General features: G+C 31.8%; 2 protein-coding genes across 2 annotated transcripts; one reads left to right on the forward strand and one right to left on the reverse strand.

Moving 5' to 3' along the window:
- Positions 1–187: 187 nt before the first annotated feature.
- LOC131642157 (uncharacterized) lies at positions 188–1356 on the reverse strand. Its single transcript, XM_058912437.1, has 2 exons — positions 980–1356; positions 188–802 (listed from the first exon to the last, which is right to left on the reverse strand). The coding sequence occupies exons 1-2, from the start codon at positions 1192–1194 to the stop codon at positions 382–384; spliced, it is 636 nt and encodes a 211-aa protein (XP_058768420.1). The 5' UTR covers positions 1195–1356; the 3' UTR covers positions 188–381.
- Positions 1357–6788: 5432 nt separating this feature from the next.
- On the forward strand, positions 6789–21566 carry LOC131645881 (monooxygenase 2-like). Its single transcript, XM_058916082.1, has 6 exons — positions 6789–6882; positions 6949–7095; positions 12599–12670; positions 12759–12924; positions 20530–20758; positions 21034–21566. The coding sequence occupies exons 1-6, from the start codon at positions 6803–6805 to the stop codon at positions 21564–21566; spliced, it is 1227 nt and encodes a 408-aa protein (XP_058772065.1). The 5' UTR covers positions 6789–6802.
- The last annotated feature ends 2017 nt before the right edge of the window (positions 21567–23583 follow it).

The raw sequence follows: 23583 nt of genomic DNA on the forward strand, positions 1-23583 counted from the left end.
GCCTCTTGTATTTATATTTATAAATCGCTAATGAATAATACGGAAATCATCAGATTCAAACAGATTCAAACTGGTGTCAGAGCACTTTGGTACGATCCAACATTTTTAGGGTTTCAACTAACTTGATTAAAACACTTTCCTAAAGTATGTTTGTAAATCTCCTATGAATAATATGTATAACATCAGATTGAAATGATTCCTTCAAATTCAAATAGGTGTCCAGTAATGGTTGATGAGATAATGTTATTGATCTACACAAAGTTTACCCCTGCGGTGTACACCCTATCATTTTTCATAATAAACACTAGGCATATTTCAAGTAGCTAGGAGCATTATTTTAAATTGAACTAACAATATATACTGAGAATCTGGACTATACTCTCAGCAATCAGTTCTGAATCCTGACACATTTATCCACACCTCATTTACCCGCTCAGTATCACGAAAAGATGCATTGTATTGAGCAACGGTATACGAGCTTGCATCATGTACTATTTCTGATGTTTTATCTAACTTCTTGTTTAAGCTACTAACAAGAGCTTCAATTTCTTTGTTTATGTTATCATCCTTTGCATATCCACTGAATTTTCTAACTGCTATGCATTGAGATTTCCATTTCTCAAGTTGCAACTTCAGTTCGGGATTTGGCTGTGGAGGCTTCCCTTGAAAGTGAGGTGATACGTACATTCTTACACTATAGCCAACCTCAGATGATACTGATGAAGGAATTCTTGTTAAGATTGGAGCAGTGATTGCGAGTTTGGAAGAATTTAAATTCGCTCCGTGAATATATTGGTACAACCTGTAGGATCATGATCAACAAAACCTGTGAAATCTGAAGTATCTTATAACAATTTTTTAACTATAACTATTGATTTTTAAATATCAACAATTTGTTTTATGTTAATACATAAATAAATAAATGATGTCGTCAGGAATTGAACATTAGACCGGCTAAATATGAAAGATAAAATAAAACCTGTGAAATCCGGCTTTTGTGGAAAGCTCGAATGAATTAGTTCCGGAAGATGGAGCAGAGATCCATGAGGATTCATTGTAGAGTCTGATCTGAAAATCTGATTCTGATTGTATTACTGTATACTTGGGTGATTCAATAGCATGTACATAATTGCCAAAGCAGCAACAAATTGCTATGAACAAATAATAGCGAAAGCACATGAGTGTTGTTTCCATGTTTTCTTCTTCAAAATTGTAGTTGAAGTTGTTTGCATTCTGCACAGAACCCTTTATGGATGCACTGCACAGACAATAGTTAGTGGGGTTCCGGATTTCAAGTGAATGCTTTTCTCATTCTCCATTTCTTCAATAACAAAAGTGTAACACTTGGACAAAAAGTAATAATAAATAAAAGAGAACTATGCTTTTTTGATTAATGCCTTTAGAACACTTTGCACACTATTGAATCAAATTCAATGGTTTTTGCCACCATTGTTAAGAAGAGTTTCACTCTAACCACCTTTCTTCAATCTCTTATGTCCGAAATTCTAAAACAACATTATTCTAAAACAACAGAACAAATGATCAACATATAAGAATTTTAGAGTCTTGTAATGGCCCATGTCACCTATCCAAACTGCTTTTAAGATTACCGACTGACTCCACAAACTAACATGGATTTTTCACCATGTTTTTGTCCTACTCACGGGTCTTTTTTATGAAACTTTCCATAAGGTCACTCATTCAAATACTATTCTAAGCTAAGCACGCTTAATTGTGGAGTTCTTATTTGGTAGGTTATCGAAAAGAAGATGCATCTTGTTTGTATAGGTAATACCAATCAATTATTATATGTCTTCGAGTGTTACAAGTTTTCTCATCTTTATTGTTTATCGGTGAAGCTTGTTATTCCCTAGTGTTACTAGGAAGACTTTTGTATTTTCATTATTGATATAGTGAAAAGTTTTACTAGACTAGGTCTTGCGGTTTTTATTCTCTCAATTTGAGGGAAGCTTTCCACATTAAAAAGTTGGTGTGTTTTTTCTATTTTATTTTGTTATTATTATTGTGCCTTAGAATTGGTTCCGCTGGTTGTCTATTTAGATTGCACAAGTTTGAGAAAGTATTCTGCTTGAGAAAAATATTTTAATTATTTGATAATTTCTCAACAAAATAGTATCGGAACTCAGTTTGGTTTATTTGTATATTTTGAATGGAAAAAGTCAAGAGCACAATATGATTAATCCCAACTCTACTAATTATACATTCTGGAAGATTCATCGAAGATATGTTATACAACAAAAATTTGTATGATCGCATTGAAGAGGAAAAAGGTAAACCAAGTGATAAGTCTGATGCCAAATGGAAAAAGATGAATCAGAAGATAGTTGCCATGATCAGATAGTGGTTGGACTTAAGTGTATATCCACATGTTGAAGTTGAAACTGATGTGCAGAAAATATGGAATAAATTAAAAGAGCTGTATGAGCGCAAGAACTTGCAAAATAAAGCATGTTTGATCAAGAAGTTGGTTAATATGAAATACAAGGATGATGACTCAATGACAGAGCATATGAGTGTGTTTCAGAGTACTATGAATCAGTTGGCAGCTACTGATATTAATTTGGATGATGAGTTGCAGGCCTTATTATTGCATAGTTCTTTGCCTGATAACTAAGAAGTTCTTGTTGTGACACTTATTAATTCAGCTCCGAATGAAAAGTTGATAATGTTAATGATTAAAAATGTCATGCTTATGAAGAAGTTAGAAGAAATGAATGTGGTTTGATTGTTCCTCGTAATCAATCCGAAACTCTAGTTACCGAGTAAAGGGAGAGGAGAAAAATCAGAAATTTTAATAAGTGTGAACAATCTATGAGTCACGACAAGTCAAGAAGCAAGTCAAGAAATAGAAAAGAAATTATATGCTACAATTGTGGAAAGGCGGGACACATAAAAATGAATTACAGGTTTATCAAAAGAGAACATTCAAAGAAAAAAGATGATGGTAATGAGTAGAAAAATGTTAAAGACACGACAACAGTTGCACGTGAAACGATGTTTACATTGTTTATGATGATAGTTCCATAAACTTTGCATGTCAAGATTCAACTTGGATTATTGATTCAGGTGTCTCTTAGTGTGAAGACAAGCTTCCAACATGTTTTGATGAAGACAAACTTCCAACATGCTTTGATGAAGACACGCTCAACATTACCATATTAAAGAAGGAAAAAAGATCTACGAAGATTTGACTTGGTTCACGAGAATTTTTTTCATCATTTAAAGTATATGAATTCTATATCATATACATTTCTATATCGATTGTCATAGGCAGATTTTGAAATTTTTTGAACGTGGAAGCATGACAATTGATTGTCATTTGAAATTTTCTGAAAAATACTTTTGTCCATAACACCTTTTCACCAAACTTTTTCATGGCATTCCATAAAAATTCATTCATCTTTTTCAGAAAATCTTTCAGCCATTGCCATGATTTTACAATGGCCGTTTCATCATTATAAATTGAATTCAAAATTTCAATTTACAACCACTTCTTTCAAACAATTATAAAAAAAAAACTCTCTCCATAATTTACACAATTTTTCTTTCTTAGATACTTTTTGAAACAACTTTTATATAATTTTAAAAAGTATCCACTACAACGAATAACACTTTTTATGACGAAGCTTTTATCTCCAACATGCTAAAAACTAAGAGGGGAGCGCAATGTTTTATTTTTTTTAATAAGATAAATAACATGTTACGTCGGTGTTATACAAAACCGAGGTAACAAAACTATAATTTAACGCCTTTATTTATCCATAAAAAAATTAATAAATTTGTTATCTCAGTTTTCTAGAGAACCAAGATAATATAGCTATATGAACCTCGCTTCGAATCCCGCATTTAAAACTTTGTTATCAATAAACAAGAATAGGCAATAATAGAAAAAAAAGAAATATTTCATTAATAATAATAAAAAACAATACAACAAAGAAAACTACTCAACAAATTCAAACTTCTCCGTCCACTCAACTTCAACATTACCCCTAAATATCTCTAACTTATGGAAAAGTTCAGAAATAACTCTTCCATAAGATATGGGGAAAATTGTTTCCTCTTGAGAAGTGTTTATCATTTCCTTCAAGAAGTTATTAAAAAAATTAATAACAAGAGATGTTAGTCATACCAAGTAAGCGTTTCAGGTCTTTCTCTCTTAGGTGGAGATTTGCCACTAGAAGTTCAAACCATAATTTTACAATAGGGAGTGGAGAATCATGACTGAAGAAGTTATTTTTTTGGCATAAATTCAGTGAAGTTGGGTTGAGTAGACATTGTTATTTTGATATTGTTCAACACAACTACCCGTCTCTTGACAATTGATTGTGATAGCAATCAGTGATGGAGTAATGAAGAAATGAGAATCATTGATATAGGACTGGATGACTTTATCATGACCTGGTGGCACAACATAAACATTCATCCAGAACTCTTTAAAAAAATGATAAAATTTTGATATTTAAAAATAAGAGTTTTGTGTTTCAAATAAAGATAACTGTTAATTAAAGTAAAATACATATTTTGTTGATAGTGATACCTGAAAACAAGAGATATTTTAACATTTTAAAAACAGAATTATGTATAAAAAATAAAGGTAATTGTGAATTAAAATAAAATAAGTATTTTGTTGATAGTTTCCCGTGAGAAAAAGAAATTTTTTGACATTTAAAATTAAAAATTTTGTGTATCAATTAAAGGCAATTTTAATTAAAATAAAATAAGTATTTTGCTGATCGTGCCCCTTGAGAAAAAGAAATTTTTTAATATTTAAAAATTAGAATTTTGTGTCTCAAATAAAAACAATTGTTAATGAAAATAAAATATATATTTTGCTGATAGTGACCCATGAGAAAAAAGAAAATTTGACATTTACAAATAAGAATTTGATGACTCAAATAAAGACAATTGTTAACTAAAATAAAATAGATATTTTGTTGATAGTGACATGTGAAAAAAATTGACATTTAAAATAAGAATTTTCTATCTTAAATGGTAAAAATTATTAACTAAAATAAAATAAGAATTTTTTTGATAGTGAAATGTGAGAAAAAAAGAAATTTTGACATTTGGAAGTAAAAATTTTGTATCTCAAATAATAAAAATTATTAATTAAAATAAAAAAGTATTTTTTATAGTGATATGTGAGATGGAAAGTTAATTTTGTGTATGGCTATTCAATATTATTTAATTTCATAAAATAAAATATAAATTTTATTAAAATTTAATATATATTAATTAATATATTTAAAAATAATAATAAATAAATAGAATTGATTAAATTTATCATAAAAGTAAAACTAAATGTCAACGTTATATATATTTATACACCAATAAATATTTAATATATAATTATACACTATAATTATACGTTTTAATAGATTAAAAATAATTAGGAGAAAATAAAATAATTAGGTAGAAAAGATAATATAATAAAGTGAGAATGAAATATAAAAGAAAAATGAATTTAATTTGAAAGAAAAATGAGATGGTGAATGAAATAGTGGAAGGTGGAGGAAAAAGTGAAAGTTGAAAAAGTGTTAAATATAAATTTGACACTTGATAGTATTTGATTGATGTTGATGGATGAATTAATTGAGAGTTTAAATTTTAACTATTTTAATATTTTGTAAGTGTAAATTTTTTAAAGTGATACGTATTATTGATAATTTGGTGGTAGTGTATTTGAATAAATAAATAGTTGATTGATAATAATAATAATAATACAAATGGTTGGAGCAAATACATATGCTATTCTATATATTATTTAAGAGTTATGATATAATATAATATTTAGTTTGATATAGTATCTAAATATTATGTATTATAAATAATTGATTTGTTTCATTTATTAAATGAGTGACAAGCATGTTTATTAATTTAGAACATATTTTATTATAAAAGTATGTTTAAGAATATAAATATTATTTAACAAAAAGTTTTAATATAGCTTGCCAACAAAATTTAATTAATAAATAATTTTTTTATTTAATACAAATATTTAGAATATTCATCTCTCTTATTTGAGATGTATTTTTTCTGTTTACTTTTTCCATGCAATCAAAATAATAAAAAGATATAGATTTTTCCTTTCAGTCTTTTTATGCCGCACATAAAAATTCTCATATTTTTAAGCAATTTCTTTATATATAATATAATTTTAAAACATATTTTATCATATTGCATTATATGCAATTAATTATTTATTAAAATATATTTTCATTTAAAAATTATATTCATGATAAATATTTCTATTAAATTTGCGCATCACAGTGGTCATATATCTAATTTCATTAATTTCAACAACTCATTTTTCTTTTTTAGGTGACCACAAGTGAGGTTAGTCCATTTTTGACTTTTTTTTTAATATTTTTATTTTGTATCTTTTCTAATTTAGTTAATTTGCCCCACTTAGGAGTCACCACCCTATGTATATAACTTTGTGGGGAGCAAATTCTTGCATGGACACGACCCTAAATCTATATTCTTAGGCACAACCAATAAGAAAGAGTCTTTTTTAAATTTGTTTTAATTTTAATTTTGGTTTTAATTGGATTCATGGGGTGGTTGAGATTATGAAGAAGAGAGAAAAATCAGTATTTATTTTTTTAATTAATTAAAATTCTGTGATTGGTTGTGTGTAAAACAATTTCTTAGGTATGTGTCCACCTAAGAATTTTCCCTTTGTGGGGTGTTCTTTGAGGCATTATTATTACTACCTTATTTAGACAAGCTTTGTGTCGAGTATATTCTAATAAAAAAACTTAAAAGAGTTTAGTTGGTAATGGAAAGAATAATTGAAGAAGATATTGTGATTGTAGGAGCTGGAATTGCTGGCCTCACAACCTCCTTGGGACTACACAGGTATTCTCTACATATCTCTCTCATATGACACATTGTTAATGTAATTTAACATATTGATTATGATAGATTGGGCATAAGAAGTTTGGTATTAGAAAGTTCAGATAATTTGAGAGCCACTGGATTTGTACTAACATTATGGGAAAATGCTTGGAAGGCTTTGGATGCTGTCGGTGTTGGAGACATCCTCCGCCACCAACATATACAATTTCATGGGTAACTTAACTCCCTCTCTTCTTTTAATAAAAATTTCTCTCCACTTTTCATATCAAAGCAAAAGTTTAAAATTACATTACTATATGTGGGATTCAGATCCCAAGTCAAAATAATTTTAAAGATAATACTAACCATTCGATCAATCACATGTATCATCACTTGGCATGTATTTTGTGAAAACATTTACATAATTGATAGAAATAGGAACAATTATTCTTCTTATCACTATTATAAACAAAAAACTTATTTATATTGTTTAAACAGTTGATATGTTTGATCAAATATTCAACAATTTTTTCATTGATAATTATTGAAAAAAAATACTATTTTTATTTTTAATTACAAAATATTTTTTTAAAGAAATCTTTTATTATAAAAAATATTTGTAATGCATTTATTTTATGTTTTTTCTCCAAACATGCTTTTTCACTTTTTTGAATAATATACGTCATATTAATACTATTAATTTATCTCGATAGCCAAAGTCGACAATCCCTCTTATTAGTTAATGAATGGCCTCAAATTGAAGGTTGGATATGGCCTTCTTACTTCTTTTGAAAAGATATCTGGGTGAAAGTACTCCTTTTAGATCTAGATTCTTGAGGCTCTTTTTCATCTGCGATCAAGTCCGTTGGTCAGTTGGAGAGTTGGGTGGATGGAAAGGGGGTTTGGGTTTGCGACCTTAAGTGGAAGAGGATCTTCCTTTTCAATCACGGGCAGGTTCTTATTAATAATCTCATGTCATTTAGTAGGGACTTTACCCCTTCTTTTGAGACAGATGAGTGGAGATAACATCATTCTTATAATGGTTCATATTTTCTGACTATCGTCTATTCTTGCCTTCTAACTTGTGAGCTCCTATTTGTCTGTCAGACTACTTCTTTGGATGTAACTCTTCCTTATATCTGGAGTAGTTGGGCCTCCGCTAATCAATCCTGCTTGTCAAACCTCATCGTCCCCTTAAATCTAGCCCCAAACTAATCTCAAGAGAGATTTTTAGCCAGAGTAACCAACTGAAGAGCTCCTTTGTGACCTTCCTTAAAAAGATTGTCATTCCTAACTAACCAAAGAGACCATATAACTCCAAGCTAAAAAAGGACGCAAAAGTTCTTACTAACCTTCCTTTTAAGCAAAAAGAGATAATCCTTCAAATGATCAAGAATGGATACAAACGAGATGAAATAACCAAACCCGGTCCAATTTGATAAATGAAGCCAAACATTTCCTGCTATTGGGCACGAAATGAATAAATGGAATAGATTTTCTTCTAGACCTAAATACATAGGGCAAACAAGGTTATGATGCCCACTTATATTCCTTATTTTTGTTAATTAATCACGCATTTGCAACCTATTGAGCAAGAGCTTCCAGGCGAAAACTTTGCTATTGCTAGGAACGTAATATTTTCCATAACAACTTAAGAATCAGTTTCAACAGAATGTCGATGTGAGTACTTGTTGATGCTAAGGAATTCAATCTAGCCGAAGCTATTTTGACATAAAATCTCCTCACATCACACCACCAAATGAATGAATAAAACAAGTTAGGATTAGGTTTGATGTTCAACATAAAATTATGTAAATCTTAAAGCTCAATCAAAGCCGCATCAGGTGAATGATTTGGGTATAAGACAATGTCCTAGCTCCAATCTTCCTCTGACCAATGCCCCATGCCACCAACTGAGATTTGATTGACCTGCACACAACCAAATAAAGAAGAAAACTACAAGCACATGGGTTCAACGCCAAGCCATTTATCTTTCCAGAAATCAACGGTTGAACAATTTCCCATTTTGCATGACATGCTGTTTCCAAACCAGTTAGAGTCTAAACCCCTAGGGCCTAGCACAAGTCTTAAATCCATCCACCATAACGATGCTTTCTTGTCATTAACGGACCAAGAGGGATCCATAATTATCCCCTTTTAAATCTCCATATTTGAAGGCAAGCAGAGAGCTCCAGGATATATCTTTATCAGATAAGATACGCCACACCCATTTACTCAAAAGGACACTATTGAAATATTCGACATCCTTAACACCTAATCCCTTCTAATTTTCGCTTGAAAATAGTGGCCCAAGAAACCCAATTGACCCTTTTCCGATTTTCTTCACATTTCCATAGAAAAGATCTGTGAATGTTTATAATTTCCTGTAGAACTAGCTTTGGTGCCTTGTAGAAATAAAAGAAGAAGGGGAGAATAAAGGACAACACCAAACTTAACAGAGTGATCCAGTCCTCCATTGAAATATTATTCATTTCCAACACTGCAAGACTACTACAAAGTTTAGCCAAAATAGAGTCCCACGACGAGCGCCTGTGAGGATTGATCCTAATAGAAATCCCAAGGAAAATGAAAGGAAAGTAGCTTATAGGGAAAGACAAGAAGTTCAACATTGTCTCAAGAAAATCAGGTTCCACATTAAATCCATGATCATGCTTTTATGGAAGTTCACAGTGAGGTATGATGCTAATTTGAACCCATGCAAGAGAGATTTGGTAGACCTAATATTGGACCATGAAGCCTGGCCCAAAATGATGGATTCATCCATGAATTGAAGTATATCAAACTCTAGGTTTTATTCCAGATAAAATGGGTAGAAGGTTAGGGAAGCACGAGAATTAGACAACAAACCTAATAAACCTTCAATAGCTATGACGAAAATAAATGGCGAGAGAGGTCACCTTAACGTAGTCCTCTCTTAGTTTAAAAGTCAGTTGTAGGGATTTTGTTTATCAGGATGGAAAGAGAAATATTGAGAATACAAGCTTGAATTAACTAAGAGCCGATTTTCATTTGCTTTAACACATACATCAAGTAGTCCTACGAGACTGAATCGAAAGCCTTTTTAAAGTCGACTTTGAAAAGAAAAAGTTCATTCTTGTATTTATGACCATATTATAATACTTCATTGACTACTAGGTCTCCATCAAACATGTTTATGTTTTAAATAAATGTTGATTTATTAGAGGAAACAAGCTTCCCAACAACCTGCTTTTGCCTACTTGTCAATAAATTCAAAACGATTCTATAAACACTCCCAACTAAACAAAGGGGCGAAAGTCATTCTGATTTTAATTATTATGGGACTTAGGGATCAATGATATGAAATTTGTTGTGAAGACCTTAAGGAGGTGACCTACTATAAAGAAATCATTAACACATTCTTGCGGACCAAGCTTGATGATCTCCCAAGTAGTTTAATAAAAAGCCATCTTGAAGTTGTCCAGGCCATGACTTTTATCGCTTGTAGAAGACCAAACCACTTCTTTAGTATCATCCAACAAAAAATGAAGCTCAAGATTCGCACTTTCAATAAGAGAAAGTTTGTTGAAATCCTCTTCATCCAATTTAGGCCTCCTTAAAGATTGTTCTTGAAATTTATCCTCGAAGTGATCAAAAGCTAAAGATTTGATGTCTTCAACCTCTTACAATAGATTATCACCCAATTTTAAAATCGAAATTCCATTACATCTAGATCTTTCTTTCATGAAAGAATGGAAATAATTGGAAGTTTGGTTTCCTTCCTTTAGCTAAAGACACATGAACTTCTGCTTAAGGATGGATTCTCAATAATTCAATTTTTTCCCAAACTCGACTTTGAGCTTCAACCCTCTTTCCAGACTGATCCATGCACAAAAAATCGTCATCAATTTCCACTAAATGGTCCAAAGAGTTGAGCTCTTGAACTGCATCTTTCATTTCTAAATACAAATTCTCGAAAGCCTCATAATTCCACACTTTCAATATGGCTTTTAGATTTTTGAGATTTTCTTTAAAAATTTAAAGCTTCCTTCCTTGAATATTAGAACTCCTCCACTCCTCTTTAAATACCTCTAAGAACTCAAGATGTTGTATCCAAGCCACAAAGAACTTGAAGGGTTTATGGCCCTAATTCACACCATTCGCCTTTATCAAAATTGGGTAGTGATCAGAAATTACCATGTTTCCTACCAATTGGTCTTTCAATATCCAACTATATATTAAGGCTTTTGAAGTTAGGAATTGATCCAAACTACTCATTGATGAACCTGAAACATTAAACCATGTAAATTTGTTGCCCACCACTGGTAAATCAATTAACTTCATGTCATAAATGAAGTCACAATATTTTCTCATCTCCACTGAATTAGACTGAGCCCTGCAACCTCTTTTTTCACTCAATCTCTTAACTGAGTTAAAATCCTCCATACACACCATTCACCCCTAGGGAATAATGATTTAACTTCAATTAATTCGAACCACAATTATTTTTTCTTGTGAAGAGAACATAAGGAATAAACATTCACTACATAGATGATTAAATCTCACCAAGATAGTTGAATGCCTACTAAACCTTCGCCTTCAAAATTAAACAGAGGAACAAAGAGATTTGATTCCACAAAATTAACAATCCACCTGACCTTCCCGAAGCCTTGGTTTCAAAGAAATCTAGTATTGTCGTATACATAGAGGTACTCCCCCATATGAGAAACCAAAGCTTCAAACAAATATGGATTCCAGGCTTGACAAGGAATTCCATAGCATCTAATCCAAGTGATTCTTGCGTCATCCACATATTTTGGTTTCCTACGCCTCCCTTTTAACCCGATCATCGAGAAGACAGAGGTTTACGCCAAGCAGTGTCAGTTGTACTCCAAAATATCCCTCAGTGTTAAAGATCTCTGGCATGTTATAGGACACACCTGGATTTTCATAAAATCTAACGTAAGCTTTCCTCAACCTAGCAAGATCACTTTCAGCAACTTGAAACTCTACTTTTTGCCTCAACTCTTCCACTGGTGAATTAGTTGAATATTTGACCTCATCCGCATAAGATCTTTTCCCCACTTTATTTGAGTTCACTTGATGAAAAGGAGTTTGCTTTCCTGCCTTTTTCCCCAATCATGAATCTTGTTAGTTCTAGGACGCTCCTTAGTAACCTAAGCGCCCCTTATTTGAAACCTTGGTAGGTTAGCAAAAAAGTTTCTTCTTCCAATGAATATATTGTCTAGTTTAACCGCCAACAACTTGTCATCCCTTACATTAAAGAATTTTATGAAACCATATCAATTACCTATGATATCATTTTTTGAAGGAATGATAACCTCATCTATGTCACCGTAATGTTGGAACTCCTCATACATTTCTCTTGCCTTCGAAATCATTCCGAAACGATGTGAAAATGAAAGTTGATATTATTTTATCTTCTTATACAGAAAAAGGCCGCCTATCCATATTATCCCATCACATTTTAGTTGAAGCATAATGCCATTTTCATGGTGATACTTTTTTCCATTAATCTTTGTCTTCGCGATTTTTGAATGCTACAGAAGATTTCATATTCCCGGTTGAATCTTGAAGGAGCTAAAGTCAAACCAAATTAGAGAGAATGAAGAGTTTCTCTCTCATTATTGGTTGTGATATTTCATCTATTAGTTTCTACAATACTAATGTTGATTAATCACTATTTTGGAAAACTACTTTTAATTTTTGCAAACTAAAAAATTGTTTTGAAATTCAGGCTTGTAACTACAACTTTGATTACGGGGAAACAAACATCAACAACGTATTTCAAGGACAACACAAGAAAGAAGTAAGTGCACAATCTAATAAATACTTGCTTCTACAAGTGTTTCAATTGTTACCTTGTCACAATTCTACCATTCTTAAATGTCATTTAGTGGATCGCATGAGGTTCGTTGTGTTAGAAGGCATATAATATTGGAAGCCCTAGCCAAAGAGCTTCCAAGTGGAACCATTAAGTACATGTCAAAGGTGGTTGCCATTCAGGAATCTGGATTCTCTAAGATACTACATCTGGCTGATGGAGCAAGAATCAAAACCAAGGTAATCACTATTATTTGGAAGAACATTTAAAATAAGGAAAAAATGCATGTAGATAGTCTGATTTATTAAATTCTATATAACATATTTATAAGGAGATTTGAAAAATAAGTAGAAAAATCTTTAATATTTTTTAAAAGAATAATTTTTTGGTTTAATTGTAATTTTGGTCCTTTTACTATTTTTTTTTTTTGGATTTTGGTCCCTTTATTTTAAAATCCTGAATTTTAGTCCCTATGTTTTTTTTTTGAGGATTTTGGTCCCCCTGCAAATTCGAAGGCAATTTTAAATGAAATGACACTCACATTGATGATGTGTCATTATTGCCAGTTCAGCAGTGAACTGTTCAAAAAAAACTAATTTTATTTAAGATTCATGTTGAACATGTCATCAATGTGAGTTCCATTTCATCAAAAATTGCCTTCGAATTTGCAAGGGGACCAAAATCCTCAAAAAACTAATATAAAGGGACTAAAATTCCGAGTTTTAAAATAGGTGGACCAAAACCCCAAAAAAGGAATAATAGGGGGGCCAAAATTGTAATTAAGCCTAATTTTTTATAAAAAAAATTATATTAATATATTTGAATTTTTAGAATATTATAAAAACATATTTTTTTAACTAAAGAATTTATCTAAACCTTTCAAAACCTTCAAACCCCTCCTGAAATATAATTTGAGTTTTCCAAAACTAGAGAATTTTTGGGTTATGAATAAAATTAACCCCTCTTAAACCTTCTCCATCTAAATCCCTCAATTGTTTTCACTTCATCCTTTTTTTTCATTAAAAAACATCTCCCATCCTCTCAAATCCCAAACAAGTCTTAAGATTTTTGATGTAGATGTGATGTTTCCATCTCTTGTTGTCATGGAACATTGGTTTCGTTATTTTTCCCTCCTTCCCTGAACTTCCCCAAAAGTGATATCAGAGCCTTCGTTCAACTTGGTGATAGAGTGAGAGATGAATCATGTATTGGATCATAATGAAACAAAAAAGGGCCATTCATCCTTTTTAAAACTTCCCTTCATTTGATTACACGAAAATAGAAGGCAAGCGGGTAACAAGTCACACTGCTACCTCTTTTTTAATGGAAAAATAAATCCTCTTAAATACTATGTGCATAGCCATATGAGATACATCATTGTTATTAGGAGTATGAAACTCATAAACATAGCTTGAAGAAAGTGAATGAAAATAGTGATTCTCTCTTACATTTATCAATGGGAAAATGATTATATATACAAGAGTGAGTCCTCATCATAAATTATAATTGTGCATCATAATCAACTAACTTCACTAGTTCCTTACAATGCAAGTAATAGACTTCTAACAAACTGAAATGAAAGATAACTAACCGTAACTATCTCTCTTCATTTGTTAATATCTTCCCATAAGTTAAACCTTGGTAGATATTGATCAGGTTCAATAAGAGAATTGACATGCTTAGGTAACAATGACTCAATGAAGAAGTCTACTAAATGGTTATCTGAAGAAACAAGGATCAACTTCGCAACTCTTGCCTAGAATTTATCTAACAATATTACAGTCTATTTCAAGGAACTTAGTATTTTTCATGGAAGACTTAGTTGGCAGCCATGTGAGTGCACTCTAACAATCACAATATAAAACATCTGGTTTAGAACAACTCACTTGTAGATACATCAGATAAAGGATCGATTAAAGCTCACAAGTTGCAACAGCTAAAGCTTTATACTCAGCTTCAGAGGAAGATATTGATAAAATGCTTTTCTTTTTAGTTATATGTGAAACAGAAATGCTATTCTTACACCAATTCTTACACCTACACCGTATGTACGGACGACACTATTCATGTACGGATGACACTGTTCATGTACGGGGCGAATACTATTCATGTACGGCGTGAATACTATTCATGTACGAACATTTATTTTTAATACCTGAACGTGCATTAACTAACTTCATTACTGCATTAACCAAATTTTTACACTGCATTAACCAAGTTTGATGACTGCTAAAAATTATTTTTAATACCTGGATGTTGCATTAACCAACTTTATTACTGCATTAACTAAATTTTTACACTGCATTAACCAAATTTGGTGACTGCTAAAAATTATTTTTAATACCTGAATGTTGCATTAACCAACTTTATTACTGCATTAACCAAATTTTTGCACTACATTAACCAAATACGATGAACAGTGTTTGGTGTAAGTATTTAGTGTAATAAATGGTGTAAGAATAGCATTGATCTATGTGAAATAAGAGAAGAACCAATAAAGAAGCAAGATCGTGACATAGATCTTGTAGTGTCAATACACCTTTCCCAATCAGTATCTCAAAATCCTTGTAAATGCACAATTGAACTACTGAGAAAGAATAATCCTTGACCAAAGATTATATCATGCACAATAATCATGTTTATTTAAAGGTTTGACATAGATGGAACAATCATGTTTATATCTTCATGTAACTCACCATGTAGGAATAACTTATTACATAAAGATGATGTAGATGCATCTTGTGAATTGATTATATATCTAGAACAAGTCTGAAGTGGGGAGTATTGCAATTGGTGAATAAGTATTTGAATAGTCAAATCCTGTTATCTAGTTATATCCTTTGGAAACTAAATTTGTCTTGAATCTCTCTATGATGCTATCTGACTTATATTTGAACTTATAGACCCATCTACAATCTATTGGTCTAACATTGGGTGGAAGAGCCAGTTTTACATAAAGCATCAAGCTCATCTTTCGTAGCTTGATTCCAACATTCAAACTTTCTTACCTCATTATATGAATTAGGTTCAATGTGAGTTGTTACTGAAAGACTAAATGAACATTGAGAAGGAGACAAGTTGGAATAAGAAATAAAATTGGAAAGGGTATTAAACGTACTCAAAGAAGATTGATTTGGTGTGTTATTGAATGAAGTACATACATAATCTCTGAGATGTGATGATCAATGCCTTACTCTTAATGAAATACAAATAATATAAGACGAAGAAAAAGGTTGATCATTGTGAGTCACGTGGTTAGTTGAATGAAGGAATTGGCCAAGAACAAAAAAATTGGGTGTGTTTATGTCTGACTAGTTTTGCAAGTAACTGAGGTATTCTCAATTATGAGTAGCACGTAAATTTTGAATTTGGTATGGTAGTATATGTTCATGAAATATGACATTTCTAAATATTAATATTTCTTGTGAATTATGATTTAATAGAATTGAACCTTTACAACTAACTGCTCATCCTAAAAACAAGTACTTCCTTGTTATACAAGCAAGAATGGTTTATGGTTATGTAAATTTGAAGCATATCGAAGGGAACCAAAAACTTTTATTTGACTCATACCAGGTAGTCAATAGTGAATAATTTGATATGGTGAATTTCTACTGAGCAATGGAGTGTTAATCCTATTGGTGATGACGATGGCATAAGATACAAGATATTACTATTGAAGAGTAATTCAATATTCAGAAGTTGTTGTTAATCAGAAGAAGATGCTTCTGATGTTCTGGTGTTGCTCAGAAGCAGTAGAGCTTTTGAGGTTGTTAATCAGAAGCAGATGCTTCTGATGTTCTGATGTGGGCTGATCTTCTGATGGTTACTCAGAAGATAGTGTTGACCAGAAGATGTTACCTTCTGGGTCCCATTAGCTTAGCTGTTTAGTAGTAAGGGTACTTTAGTATTTTGTAGTACTGTACTGTTTGTACCTTAGACTTGTTCACTAAGTTTACTCTTTTAGGGCTTATGTGGCAAGATTTTCTTTTTCCTATAAATAGCCTTGTAGTAGCTATCATTTATAACACAAGCAGTAGATAATCAACAACTTTATTCTCTCTCATTAATCTTTGCACCGTTATTCTCTTTGTCATCATCTTTATTCTTTGTGCACCAATAGTTGGTATCAGAGCTCCGGTTCCAAACACAGGGAAACACGAGTGAACGTGAGTTTGTGTGACCGTGTGATTGATTTTGTTTCTGGGAAACAAAGTTGTGTTAAATCACATTTTTCTTGGTTGTTTGTGGGTTGGTAAACACTATGTGAGTGTGAGTGAAATCTGATTTTTTCTGCACAAGTTTAAAGATGAGTGGAAGCAACTTGAATACCAAACTTCCAGTTCTTGATGGTAAAAACTGGAATAGATGGATGATTTAAATGCGTGCATTATTTGGTGCTCAAGATGTTTTAGATCTTGTCACTAGAGGATATGTTCCGGTTGCAGCGGATGCAACGGAAGAACAAAGAGAAGCACAGAGGGAAATGAACAAGAGAGATCAAAAGGCGTTGTTCTTCATCCATCAGTGTGTGGATGTGAATGTGTTTGAGAAAATTTCTGATGCTATGACGTCTAAGGAGGCGTGGGATATACTGGTCAGGTGTTACGATGGTGACGTATCAGTAAAGAAGGTGAAGCTTCAATCCCAGAGAAAGCAATATGAAAATCTCAACATGAAAAACAATGAGAAAGTCTCTGAGTATATCTCTAGAGTGATTTTGATCACTAATGAGATGAAGGCTTGTGGAGAAACTCTTTCTGAACAAGTAATAATAGAGAAGGTATTGAGATCATTGACCCCTATATTTGATTACATTGTTGTAGCCATTGAACATTCTAAAGATCTGGACACCATGAGAATAGAAGAGCTGCAAAGTAGTCTAGAGGCGCAAGAGTTGCGTCTGACTAAAAGAACTTCTGAGAGAGAAGTTGAGCAGGCTCTGAAGGCTTCTTTTGTCAAGAAGGACCAGAAGCTGAAAAAACATGGTAGGTCGCAGAAGTCAGAAGTCTTCTATTCTGATGAGGAGAAACATCAGAAGGGAAATGAGAAGTATGACAAGAGAATGGTTCAGTGTTACTATTGTAATAGGTTTGGCCACTTTGCTAAAGATTGTTGGTCAAACAAAGAAGAAGCAAAAATAGCTAGAGGTGATTCAGATGATGAACCTGTGCTATTAATGGCTTATGAATCTGATGAGGAACCTGTGAGTTTGTCGTTTTCTGATTCTGAAGGGGAAGAAGATAACTCTGAATATTCTGAAGGAGTATTTTTATATGATTCAGAATCAGAAGATGACTTTGAAGATTCTGGAGAAGAGTCAGAATCTCAGGTTTCTGAAAATAAGTCAGAGTTAGAAGATGACTCTGAAGCTGAAGACAAGTCAGAATCCAAAGGTGATTCTGAGTCTGAAGGAGAATCAGAAGATGAGTCAGAAGATGATTCAGAATCAGAAGAAGATTCTGCTTCTGATGATGAGTCAGAACTTGAAAGTTCTGAAGAAGAGTTAGAGTCAGAAGATGAAGAATCTTCTGGAGACTCTGAAGATGAGTCAGATGGTGAATTTGATTCTGATCCAGATTTTGATGATGATCAAGAATCTGGTGGTGGTCATGCTTCTGGAAGGGAAAACTCTGAAGACATAGGTTTTGGAGGACAAGCTTCTAAAGATGATCATGTTTCTGGTGTTAATCATGACGTTGAAGGTGGAACTTCTGAAGGCGGAGCTTCTGAAGGTAGTCCAGCTTCTGACGGTGGTCATGATTCTGAAAGAAAAGATTATGAAGTTGGAACTTCTGAAGGAAGAGCTTTTGAAGGCGATCCAACTTCTAAAGGTGGTGGTTTTGAACAAGACCTAAGAGTTAACAAAGGTGGAACTTCTGGATTCTGGAGAAGAGTCAGAATCTGAGGTTTTTGAAAATAAGTCAGAGTTAGAAGATGACTCTGAAGCTGAAGACAAGTCAGAATCCGAAGGTGATTCTGAGTCTGAAGGAGAATCAGAAGATGAGTCAGAATCAGAAAAAGATTCTACTTCTGATGATGAGTCAGAACTTGAAAGTTCTGAAGAAGAGTTAGAGTCAGAAGATGAAGAATCTTCTGGAGACTCTGAAGATGAGTCAGATGGTGAATTTGATTCTGATCCAGATTTTGATGATGATCAAGAATCTGATGGTGGTCATGCTTCTGGAAGGGAAAACTCTGAAGACATAGGTTCTGGAGGACAAGCTTCTAAAGATGATCATGTTTTTGGTGTTAATTATGACGTTGAAGGTGGAACTTCTGAAGGCGGAGCTTCTGAAGGTAGTCCAGCTTCTGACGGTGGTCATGATTCTGAAAGAAAAGATTATGAAGTTGGAACTTCTGAAGGCAGAGCTTCTGAAGGCGATCTAACTTCTAAAGGTGGTGGTTTTGAACAAGACCCAGGAGTTAACAAAGGTGGAACTTCTGGTGGTAATCAAACTTCTGAAGAAAATCCAGAAGGAGATATGGTTCTAGAATTAGAAGGAGATTCTGAACTATTGGGTATTGAAGAAGCACTCGAGAAGAAAGGCTGGCTGAATGCCATAAAAGAATAACTTGAGGCTTTAGAAGGAAACAAGACTTGGAAGTTAACTAAGCTTCCAAAGGAGAAGAAAACCATCAGCGTCAGATGGTTTTTCAAGGAGAAATCTGCATTTCTAAATGGAGTATCAGAAGTTGCACACTGTAGCAACCAGAAGAAACTTGCAGATGTTCTGTTGAAGGATGTCAAGACTGAACACCTTATCCGTTTGGGGGATGGAGTTGGTGTTGTAGATTTTGGCTAGCTGAATATGAATTAAGGGGTGGTATTGAAGAGTAATTCAATATTCAGAAGTTGTTGTTAATCAAAAGAAGATGCTTCTGATGTTCTGGTGTTGCTCAGAAGCAGTAAAGCTTCTGAGGTTGTTAATCAGAAGCAGACGCTTCTGATGTTCTGATGTGGGCTGATCTTCTGATGGTTACTCAGAAGATAGTGTTGACCAGAAAATGCTACCTTCTGGGTCCCATTAGCTTAGTTGTTTAGTAGTAAGGGTACTTTAGTATTTTGTAGTACTGTACTGTTTGTACCTTAGACTTGTTCACTAAGTTTACTCTTTTAGGGCTTATGTGGCAAGATTTTTTTTCCTATAAATAGCCTTGTAGTAGCTATCATTTATAACACAAGCAGTAGATAATCAACAACTTTATTCTCTCTCATTAATCTTTGCGCCGTTATTCTCTTTGTCATCATCTTTATTCTTTGTGCACCAACAATTACAAAAAAGATTTAGAGAGTTTATACTGATATAGCACGACTCTTCCTACATTGAGAAGGTGTTGATGTTTGCTTTCAACCCTCCCATTTTGGGGGAGGGATTAACACATTATATTTGGGGGATAAAGCCTTTAGAAGCATAAAAGTTTGGGATAAGGAATTCATGTCATTATCCGATCTAACAAATTTAGGACAAATTTGAAATTTCTGCTTTGGATTTAAGTAAAATATCCATACATATCTACTAAGATCATCAAGAAAAATGAGAAATATTTATGTCCATGAATTGAGATGGTAGATAGAGGGCCCAAATTTTAAATTGTTGCAGATCAAACTGATTTGATCATATGATCCAGGTTTTAAAATATTCATTTAGCATTTAAACAAATTAAAATTAATTTCACGTGTCTAAAATTATATCGTATATTTGAACAAGTACTAATTCTGTGATATTTCAATTTTTTGTCATTACATAGAATCAAATTTACTTGTTAGAAGGAAATAGCTTTAATTATGAGTTTAAATTAGTATAACCTCAGTTTATACATGGATATTTTCAATTTCAAAGGTATTGATAGGGTGTGATGGAGTAAACTCTATGGTGGCAAAGTGGTTAGGCTTTAAGGAGGCTTCTCCCATAGGAAGATACACAACTAGGGGTTATGTAGAGTTGAAGAACACTCACGATTTGGAACCAATGCTCATGCAATACTTTGGAAAAGGTTTTAGAGCCGGAGTTATTCCATGTGATGACAAGGGTGTTTATTGGTATTTCTCATGGACTTCTATCATCGAAGGTGAGAACTCAATCTATCCGATTTTATCTATAAACAGAAGTTAATCGTTGATTCTTTTTCTAATATTTTTTTATAAGAGTCAATTTATTTTAAATTTTATTGAATAACTAATGTATCTAATCTATCTAATTATTAATCTGATATATTAGTCGTATAAAAGTTAATATTAAAGTTAATATTAAGTAAACTGTCTCTTATAAAAAATATTAGAGGGATAATTTAATACTGATAATATTAAATATAATTGAAGTAATTAATATTTGTTTATATTTTAGACTACCAAAAAGATCTAGCACAAGATCCGGCTAAATTGAAGCAATATGTGTTAAATAAGTTAGAGAAGATGTCAAGTTATGTTAGATCTTTCATTGAAAACACTGAGTTAGATGCTTTTCATTTTGCTCCATTGAGACATAGACATCCCTGGGAGCTAATAATGGGAAATATTAGTAAAGGAAATGTTTGTGTTGTTGGAGATGCATTACACCCTATGGCACCTGATCTTGGACAAGGGGGTTGTTGTGCTTTAGAGGATGGGGTGGTTTTAGCAAAGTTTTTAGCTGAGGCATTTTCCAAGAATCCAAAAGAAGGAGAAGAAGAATATAAAATAATTGAGGAAAGTTTGAAGAAATATGCAAAGGAGAGGAGATGGAGATGCATTGATCTCATTACTAGATCATATATTATGGGTTCCATTCAACAAAGTGGTTCAAAATTGGTTAACTTTTGTAGGGATCAAATTTTGACTAAATTCTTGGTTGATCAGACGTTGAAGAAGTCAGATTTTGATTGTGGACAACTAAAATAGCTCTTATTAGTGACACAATGATAATAAACTTGTGTTCTTTACGTTTGATGATGTTGAGATTTACTCCTTTTTTTTATATGGTTTGATGTTGATTAAAAAATAATAATGTAAAATGATTAATGATGAATTTATTACTTGATAAAGTATGAAATATTTTTAATATTTCATAAAATTTTATGTATTTTATCTATTAAATTAAATGAAATCTACTCCTTCTATGCACAACTAGACATTTGCCCGTGCGATGCACGGGATTGTCATGCATAGTTTTAGAAAAATAGAATAGTAAACGATGGGTGACTCGTTGCATCTTATATTATTTTTTCTATCAAAATTTTAGAAATTGTCCCTTTCATTTCGTCACGATAATTCAATTCAATATATCACACCAAAGTACACTAAAAATATGTCGAATACTGTTCTCCGGACACACCATCCGAATAATGTTATTCGAATGAATAGTTTATAATAAAACAAAATAAAATAAATTTAAAAAGGAAAACAAATCAAATATGTTAAAAAACGAAGAACCGATATATAGAAGGGAATCAAACCTAAACCCTCAATGTTAAAAAAAAAATGATACTTTATATTTCTTCTTGAGATCATTTTTATTATGAAAACCGCTTTCTTCAGAGTTGGTTTAAAAACATTGGTTTAATAACAATTTCAACGACAACACTACATAAGAAAACGTGGTTATAAATAAATATTTATGTTTCAATTTCTTTAATCAAATTAATTAATTAAAAGATTTAGTTAATGAGTATTTTTTAATTATAATAATTATAAGAAAATCACATTATTTTATTTTAATTAATTAATTAACTAAAAATAAATAGAGAGAGACGTTGAAGAGAAAAGTTAATTAGTGGGTTAGTGTGTTTTTTTATTAATTTATTATTTATTTAATTAAATTATTATTAGTGTGTTTTTTTATTAATTTATTTTATTTAATTAAATTATTATTTATTAATTAGTTTACTTATTAACCACCTTGATAAATTAATTATTTTATAGAATAACACTAATTTTAAAAATAAGATTAAAATATAATAGTGATAATTCAAAAGCAATTAAACTATATATAAAGTGAGAAACATAATAGTGAAATCAAATTCATCAAAAATGTATTTTACAATACAAAATAAACCTAGCAAATAGAATAAAGGTTGGGAGAGGCAGGAGAGAAAAATAGATTTTGGTGTGTGTTCTTCGTAACCGATTGCCATAAAGGATTGTTCCTTCAAATTTCAATTGTTCCAAATCTTCAAATTTCAATTGCCCTTAAGAAATTAAGTAGTGAGAATGAAATGAATTAATAAGATGAGAGAATTTTAGTGGCTATACCTTAAATAATTAAGCAATGAGAATGGAGAGAATTTATAAGATGAAAGAATTTTGGTGGCTACAATTATCTATGGAAGTTGTATATATAGTTGAAATTTAGTGGAGTTAGTGGAATTAGATAAGAATAAGAAAACATGTAATTAGTAGTTTTATATATACTTGTGAGTTAGTGGGGTTAAAAAAACCACCTTTAAAACAAATAAATTATAAAATCACATATTAGTGGGTGAGTGAGTTTTTTTAATTAATTAATTAATTAATTATTTATTTAATTTATTATTATGTATTAATTTATTTATTTATTTTATTTTATTTACTTTTTATTTATTATAAATTTTTTGGTGGGAAGAACTTCTAGAATTATAATTTAGTATGATATATTTGACCTATTTGTAAAAATAATTGTTTCAAAATAATTTATACTTTTAATTACTAGAGAAAAACCAAACCTAAAAGGGCATGTAAGTCATAAAAATAAAATTGAAAGAGATGAAAACATGTATGGGTGTAATATGGTGAGAGAACTGACTTTTTTAAATGTTGCGGATAGCAAGAATCGCCACCGACTTTTATTTTATCCAATTAGAAAGGCAAAAAGAACATGAAAGACCTTTGAAAGATTTTGAGTTCGGGGGTAAATTATACAAAGGGAAGGTGTAAGCACCCT

Source organism: Vicia villosa, linkage group LG1, assembly GCF_029867415.1.
Source record: "Vicia villosa cultivar HV-30 ecotype Madison, WI linkage group LG1, Vvil1.0, whole genome shotgun sequence".
Taxonomy (NCBI): Eukaryota; Viridiplantae; Streptophyta; class Magnoliopsida; order Fabales; family Fabaceae; genus Vicia; species Vicia villosa.

Coding starts and splice junctions, on each gene's coding strand:
- LOC131642157 (XM_058912437.1), bottom strand. CDS start 1,194: ATGGAAACAACACTCATGTGCTTTCGCTATTATTTGTTCATAGCAATT. Junction 803..979: donor ACAAAAGCCGGATTTCACAG/GTTTTATTTTAT, acceptor ATGATCCTACAG/GTTGTACCAATATATTCACG.
- LOC131645881 (XM_058916082.1), top strand. CDS start 6,803: ATGGAAAGAATAATTGAAGAAGATATTGTGATTGTAGGAGCTGGAATT. Junction 6,883..6,948: donor ACCTCCTTGGGACTACACAG/GTATTCTCTACA, acceptor TGATTATGATAG/ATTGGGCATAAGAAGTTTGG. Junction 12,925..20,529: donor GAGCAAGAATCAAAACCAAG/GTAATCACTATT, acceptor TCAATTTCAAAG/GTATTGATAGGGTGTGATGG.